The 7,928-nt window shown below is 47.6% G+C and overlaps 1 protein-coding gene across 1 annotated transcript in view; it reads left to right on the top strand.

Moving 5' to 3' along the window:
- Positions 1–7,911, top strand: part of LOC101858756 (microtubule-associated protein futsch) — an 88,119-nt gene extending 80,208 nt beyond the window's left edge. Inside the window, exons 2-4 of the mRNA XM_013090037.2 lie at positions 2,816–4,960; positions 5,569–5,743; positions 7,671–7,911. Coding sequence (XP_012945491.2) covers positions 2,816–4,960; positions 5,569–5,743; positions 7,671–7,825 — 2,475 coding nt within the window. The 3' untranslated portion in view covers positions 7,826–7,911. The remainder of the gene's footprint in view (positions 1–2,815; positions 4,961–5,568; positions 5,744–7,670) is intronic.
- Positions 7,912–7,928: the final 17 nt, after the last annotated feature.

The following is a 7,928-nucleotide window of genomic DNA, read 5'->3' as shown; positions in this document are numbered from 1 at the left end:
GAGAGAGAGAGAGAGAGAGAAAGACAAAGACAGACGGACAGACATATTTCTGTTACTAGCTCCCGAATTGGTGCTCTCACACTTCCTCGCCTATATGTCTTTCCTATGTCGCCTTTATACCTTACTTTTGTTATTATCTCTTTTTCTCTCCTTTCTCTCTATTCCCCTCTTTCTTTTCTTACCCACACACACTCAGACACACACACACACACACACACACACACACTCACACACACTCACACACACTCACACACCCACACACACACACACACACACACACACACACGAGGACCACCAGGCAGTCTCGCGTGTTCACAGACTACATCACACCCACCCGGAGGTTCAAACCAAAGCCTTGTGTAAACACAATGGCAGGGTATGTGTGGATTGTCTCAGAGACCCCTCGCTCATCCCATCAGCCAATGTGAGGTCAGCTCTCCATGTCCCCACTGCTGTCTCTGAGTCGAGTAGAAACCTTTAAATCATTTCTGGAAAATGGTCTCCTACTGAACGATGGTGTGTGAGTGTGTGTCTAAAGATATTGTTCCGAAAAGTGGATGTGTCCTGTTTTATTTTTATTTATTTATTTTAAAACATTTTGTTGACAGTTTTACATCCTTTGCAATGCAATAATGTCGTATTTGGTGCCGGAGATTAGAGGTGTTATAAGAAAGTAACAAACACAAAAAAGAGGAGAGATACGGTTGATAGATGTTTGATAGGAAAGAAAGAGGAGAGGTAAGGTTGGTAGATGTTTGATAGGAAAGAAAGAGGAGAGATAAAGACGATAGATATTCGATAAAAGAGAAAGAGCAAATCACACTAGAGAATTCCTTTAACAACACACGTTGTTATAATCCGTGTTTTGTGAATTATTCTTTGATAAATTCTAGAATGACCCGAGTCAGATGGTGAATTCCATTGGGGACTAATTACGCCAGTTCGCTTGGTTCGGGATATTATACAAATCTATGTTTATGTCTCAATAGACGTATGTGCATTAACAGACGTTCGTTCTGTTCCAAGATCGTGTTTCATTCACCCGGTTGAAGTGGCTTGTTGTGGCTTGTCTGATAGATAGAGCATGGTTTATCACTCAACAGATTTCTATGATTAAGGCGTTTGTTCGGTTTTGGTAAAGTACCATAGTTCCTTTGATTTATATATGCTGAAATATATAATGGCACTTGTGATACTGTGCCCTGTGTATGTTACAAGTATCGTTATAGACTTACTTACAGAATAGAAACACGCACACACACACACACACACACTCACACACAGACAGACACACACACATTCAAACACACATACACACACGCACATACAGAGAGAGAGAGAGAGAGAGAGAGAGAGAGAGAGAGAGAGAGAGAGAGAGAGAGAGAGAGAGAGAGAGAGAGAGAGAGAGAGAGAGAGAGAGAGAGAGAGAACAACTCATCTTGAACGAATAACTTCATCAGCCGTTGTCGAATGGTCAGACTATGAGACCTCCATGGGTTCACATTTATGTCGTGAGTTTTTTCCACCTTTGGCGCGGAGTACGTTCGGAAATATCCGGGCCGTTATTTTATTTACACAGCTCACCGCCTCTCCCACCCATGCCATGCCCCACTCTCTCCCCCTCTGTCTGTCTGTCTGTCTGTCTGTCTGTCTGTCTGTCTGTCTGTCTGTCTGTCTGTCTGTCTGTCTGTCTGTCTTTCTCTCTCTCTCTCTCTCTCTCTCTCTCTCTCTCTCTCTCTCTCTCTCTCTCTCTCTCTCTCTCTCTCTCTCTCTCTCTCTCTCTCTCTCTCTCTCTCTCTGGCAGGCACAAATCAAACCAACCACGCATAGTTTGGAGAAGCGGAGTACAAATTGTGCAAATACTTTATGTACTTTTGGTATTTTGGTGGGTTTTCTGTCTCTGTTTTCATTTATGGGCGTCAAGTATCGAGACTGTTATCGTATATTTTTTTTTATGGGTGACCCCGTGCGGAGGGGGGTGGGGGGTGGATGCACAATTTAATCTTTTTTTAAAATGTCATAACAATTTATGATTTTATAAAAAGTCATGCGAGAGTTTTGTCTTTACATGTATATATAATATATCTCTCTATGATGTATTGTCCTCTTTCCCTTCCTGTGTTGGTTGTATCAAGGCTGTGATCTAGATGGGCGATAACCGTTGCCCGCATCTGGATGTTCCCATGGTCTTTGGCTGGCAGAAACCCCAGTCCAGATCTGCGTCATAAGACTCTGGATCCTCTCGATTTTATCGATAACCTTTACATGTTGCCATCTGCCCTCGGTTTTTGATCTACCGAGTAGCGGGTTACTTTGTTATTGCTACTCGGTTGTGTATGATCTGTTTCTTTACTTTCTCTCCGGTGTTTCTGTATGTCCATCTTGCTTGTTCCCAGCATGATATGGCTGTTATTATATTGATCTCCTTCTAGCTGGTGGTTGGAAGACGCCCCTGGTAGATCTTACTTCTATACTTTCCTTTTCTGTTATTTCTGTCTGTTAGTGTTACTTTTTTCCCCATCACTAAGTAACCGTTATTGTGTTGAGCGATGTGCTTTTCACTCCAAATAATAAGAAAAATAAGCGAAGTCTACACCATGTTTTTGGGTGGTTGGTGGGTGCGTTGGTGTGGTTTGCTCCTTCTTTCCTATCAAACATATACCGTGCCGATCTCTCCTCTTTACGTTTTGTGGGAGTTTTTTTTTCTCTTATAACACCTGTAAACTTGTGCACGTATTTGACCTAATTTTATTGTTGCAAGTGCCGTAAAATTCTTCCTCAAACTAAACCACGTCTCCCTCTGTGTGTCTTTCAGATTTTGGCCGGCATCTCCGAGGTGGAGGAAGCCCACGTGACCCAGGACTCCAAAGACCTTGACCCAGCTCCTCCGGCTGACCTTGGCCTTCTCCAGACTGGAGATGACCCCGAGCAGAGGTCACCGCGAGCCTCCCGCTCCCCCGCCCGCCCGGCTGGCAGACCACGGCGCGCCCCTCGTCGGAGCCTGAGCCTCCCCACGGGCGGGCTGTCGTACGGCGAGGTGAAGATCTTGTACAAGGACGGACACTTCGTGACGGTCGACACCAGCGCCGCCTCTTCCTCTTCTTTGGCGGCCTCGGCTAGAGGTGATAAGAGAGGAGGAGGGGAGGAGGAGAGCGGGGTGATACCAGAGGAAGGAGGAGGAGGTGCAGGGAGTGAGAACGCGGATGTGTTTTCCTCCGGCTTTCAGAGATCTGGACGACGGTCCCGGCGAGGGAGTGGCTCCCGGAAGAACAGCACGGAGGATCTGGACGGGGGGATGAGAGCGGAGATTCTGGCGCTTCTCGAGCGTGGAATTACCGACCCTCAGCGGATTCTGACGGAGGCCGCCCTCGCTCTAGACTCGGGATCTGGCTCGGCTTGTGCCGGGTTTGATGGACGCAGGACGCGAGCTGGAGCACCGGTGTTTCTCTCGTTACCCCGTCGACGTCACAAGGGTCAGAGGCCGATGTCAGTGGACGAGGTGCAGTTGTGGAAGTATTACAGCAAGAGCCAGCAGTCGCTGGTGAGTCAAGAGGAGATGGAGAGAAGAAGGAGGGAGGAAGAGGAGGAGGAGGATGAAGAGGAGAGGAGGAGACTAGGCAGTGAAGGAGGTGGCAGAGATGGTAATAACAGTGATAGCGGTAGCTTGAAGAGGAATAAGAGTTTCACGGAGGCCATGGGTTCGAATCTGATGCTGAACGATGTGGGTGGTGACAGCGGACTTGAGCTCTCGGACACTGTTGGGGAGAGACTTGCGGCGGACGAGCTCAGAAGTGGGAAGACCCGCGGTGCAAAGGGACCGGGATTTATTCAGCGTATGCTTCAGAAAAGAAAAGGCTCATCAGGGGAGAAATCCGGTACTGTCGGCGCTCAGTCATCTTCATCATCGTCATCATCAGCAGCAGCATCGTCATCGTCGTCATCTTCAACGTTCCCACCACCTCTTTTGACGTCGGCTTCATCGTCGTCGTTATTCTCCAGATCCTCCCGAGACGACCCCCAGGCGTCGTTATCGTCGTCGTCGTTGTCGTTGAACCAGCCCGGCACCACGTTTCCGGGGAAACACGAGGGTAGAGACTCCTCTGTCGGCAGAAAGATGTCCTTCAAGGGCATCTTCAAACGGAAAAACTCGGCCGATTTGTCCACGAGTAAGAAAACATCCACCTCCTCGGAGGAGCCGGGCAGTCCGCCGCTCGCCACTTTCCTCACCACCGACGACATCGGACACACCTCCGTGGACGCCAGGAGGGGTTTCCCGCGTCATGTGGGCGAGGTGGATCTGCTCAGAAGGGAGCAACACGGGGAGGAAGACCTTTTCTCGTCTCGGGGCGGCGCACGATCGCCTAGCCCACCGCGCGGCCTGAACGCGTCCTCCTCGCTACATCGGAGCCTGAGCCAGGACGGACAGCAAGGCAGACGTTCTGTCTCACCGCGCGGCGACACCTTGCCGCGCGACAGCCGCCCTCGGTCCACGTCCGCCCGGGCCAGGTACCACCTGCACACCGCTGCCTCCGCCGAGCGGCTTGCTGACGTCACAGATGCTATGTGGGCGCACGCTGACTCCGTGAGCACTTTCACCAGGTCGCCGTCAGAGGATGGAACCCTGACCCCTCGCTCTCCCTCTATGACCAGCCTCCGAGACAGCCCCTTCGTCGACCAGGGTGACGTCACTGTTATAGAACAAGGGGACGTGACCGTGGTGGAGGATCAAGGGGACACTACTCTTGTCTCCACGCCGGCCGGAAGCAGCGAGAGATTGTCTCCCCCTGTCTACCAGCAGCTCACCGCCAGCCCTCAGAGCGCGCGACGACGTCGCAATGCGTCACGTGACGTGGCTGTGGGCGGTCACGTGGCGGACCGTGGCGAGATCACGTCAAGCAACAGCAACGACTCGGGCATACAGCATGACGTCAACGTCAACTCCAGCGCCGAGTCCATACAGGTGAGGGCTTTTTGTTGTTGTTGTTGCATTGTTTTAGTTTTTAATTTTCACAATGATGTTTTTACGATTATAATGTTTGGTGAAGAAAAAAAAGATGATGAAAATCCCCCCCAGAGCACCCACATATCATGTTCGTTGTCACTGTTTTAACCTTGGGTGGCCCCGATTGGGATGTGAAACAGTTGGCGAGTCTGCTTTCAGAGCTCACTTGACCGATGTAGTAAGCACACTGTGGGTCTCCTGTCTCCGTGGGACTCTCGTCTCTGTGGGGCCTCACTTAATGAAACTGGTGACGTCATGCGGGACAGACCCTTTTAGTTTATAATTTGATGATTGCTACGATGTCAGAATTTATTTCTACCGAATATATTGTCATAGTTACGGTAATGACAATCCTTTTTGTCCTCCTCCTTCTTCTACTGTTTCTTCTTCTTCTTCTCCTCCTCATCCTCCTCCTCCTCCTCCTCTTCTTCTTTTTCCTCTTCTTCCTCTTTTTCTATTTTATATACTTATATATCTTATCCTATCGTTTTGTATCTTTTCTTGCCAAATCTTTTCGTCTATCTAACACCCCCCCCCCCCTTCCCCACTGTTCTTCCCCCACCCAGAGCTCGGTCAAGTTGCGCAAGTCCAAGTCTCCCTCGCCGTCCGTGGAGCGGCCCAAGTCTGACGTTACTGTCCGCTGGGCCGACCTGCTGGAGCACGTCATGGACACGGCGGCGGTCAGACATCGGCGCGACGCCGGCAAACTTCGCAAACGTCCCAGGCCCAAGTCCGATATAGGTCAGTGGAGGGATGGTTTTGTTTTTGTGTTTTTTTGACGTCATGTCATCATTTTGTGTGTTCTGCGTCAGGACTTGTGGTTTATGTCACCGTCATTACTACATTGTGAGTGTGAGAGAGTGTGTGTGTGTGTGTGTGTGTGTGTGTGTGTGTGTGTGTGTGTGTGTGTGTGTGTGTGTGTGTGTGTGTGTGAGTGTGTGTGTGAGTGTGTGTGTGTTTTGTGCGAGCTTGCGTGCGTGCGTGTGTGTGTGTTCCTGTCTTTAGTTTGTTTTACTTTACGTCAGTAATTATGTTCTACTTCATTTTATTGTGTTTTATGTGAGTACTTGTGTTCATCATCATCATCGAGTTCCGGTTGTCTGTGTCCAGGTCGTGGTTATGACGACCTGTTAAGAATGACCAGTGCTTGCTTCGTGTGGGGCTTTCGTGATCTCTTGTTCTATTGAGTGTTGCTCCGGTTGATGCTGGGCGTAGCTGTCTGGTGGCATGTGGAGAGAGAGAGAAAGAGAGAGAGAGAGAGAGAGAGAGAGAGAGAGAGAGAGAGAGAGAGAGCATTGTTTGTTTGTTTTTTTTGTATGGTTGTTAAAAATGTAATTTTTATAGGTGTTGATAGTTAAGAGACGTCTGTTGTAAAGCACATAGAGAACTTACTGTTGAACAGGGATATGTGCTATACCAATACTATTTGTAGTAGTGCATTACATGATACATTTTTGGATTATATTTTTTCAATATGACATGTTGGGGAAGAAAAATTTGCAATATAATGTGAGCGTACTGGGATTAATTTGTTCGTTTTATTTTGTTTGTTTATTCTGTTTGGGTTTTTATTTCGAGTGAACCCCTCTCCCTCTTAGTTAAGTGTTGGTCATTCCCGATCTCCCTGGTGTATGTGTGACTGGTCACGTGATCCTGTAGACTCGCGCCTAGACCTAACCTTTGTTCATCATTGTCTGTGTTATCGTATCATTTTTGTGTGTATGGTATTTGTTGTTTTTATCATACAGCGCGTTAAAAACATACCCAAAGAAGAACGACATCAACATTATAGGTTTGATGTTGTCGCTGTTGTGTTATTTTTTTTTTACAAATACATTTTTTGTAAGGAGAAAAATATGCAAATTCGAATGTGAGTAGGGTATATGTTCTTTTACGTAATTGTGAATATATAAATTCCTTATACGTGTGTGATCCATTCTGGTGTATTTGAACTCGCAGCACAGATCCACTTTGGCCTACAGACTTCAACATTAATTAGGGACCACCTGGACAGACAGACAGTTCTGATTTTTATTTTATCAGAAAAAAGACGGCACAGAATGTTTCAAAATTTTTTACCCTGAAAGTATTCATGGGTTACCTATGCGTACTGCAATGCTTCCAAAAGGGGTAAAATCATCTCGTGCTGCACGGAAATCCTCGGGGAATGTTAGCCAAATTTGCTTTTTTTTATCGACTTGTGTGCGACACCACGGACATTCCTCAGTAAACAAATTTCTGGTGCACGTTATAAACGGACATACGTTCTCGAACTGTGCTTACTTTGGTGGCAATATAAGCCGCCGTTTGCGCAAAATTCAGTATCGCATCAACGTGCCACCAAGACGAAAGCTGACTGAAAGACTTTGATCGTGTCAGAGTTACGGCATGCCTGCAGGATGGAGTTTGAGCATTGTCAGCCTGAGGCAGCGCCATCAAGCCACTGGATCAGTCCAAGAACTCCCACGTGCAGGTCGACCCAAGAAGACCACTCAGAGTGTTTGCAAGTGGTCCTTAACTTTTGTTGAAGTCTGTAGTTGAGAACCTTACAATTTGATTTGGTTCGTCAATAGACTCATGTTCATAATCATATTCCTGCCACCCCGTTCCCCATACCATGTTTTTTCTCATTTGTCCTGTGTTTTCACCTCCATTTTCCTACAAACAGATGAGCGTTTGGAAGATGAGGGTCTTTATAATGAAGAGGAAGATGATGATGATGAGGAGGAGGAAGAAGAAGGTGTTGGGGATGAAGATGAAAGCGATGATTGTGAAGATGAAGACTCAGGTAGCGAACCCAAAAGCAATGGACTGTCAGTGTAGCCTCGCTAACAACGCATCATTTATCATATTTTTTGTTTGCATTGTGTGTCTACTGTTGTGTCTCACCGCCTGTGTGTACCGGAGACCCTGACAGTGGAAGGCG

The sequence above is a fragment of the Aplysia californica genome, unplaced genomic scaffold, assembly GCF_000002075.1.
Source record: "Aplysia californica isolate F4 #8 unplaced genomic scaffold, AplCal3.0 scaffold01119, whole genome shotgun sequence".
NCBI classification, from domain to species: domain Eukaryota; kingdom Metazoa; phylum Mollusca; class Gastropoda; order Aplysiida; family Aplysiidae; genus Aplysia; species Aplysia californica.
This window is presented reverse-complemented; position numbering and strand designations above follow the sequence as displayed.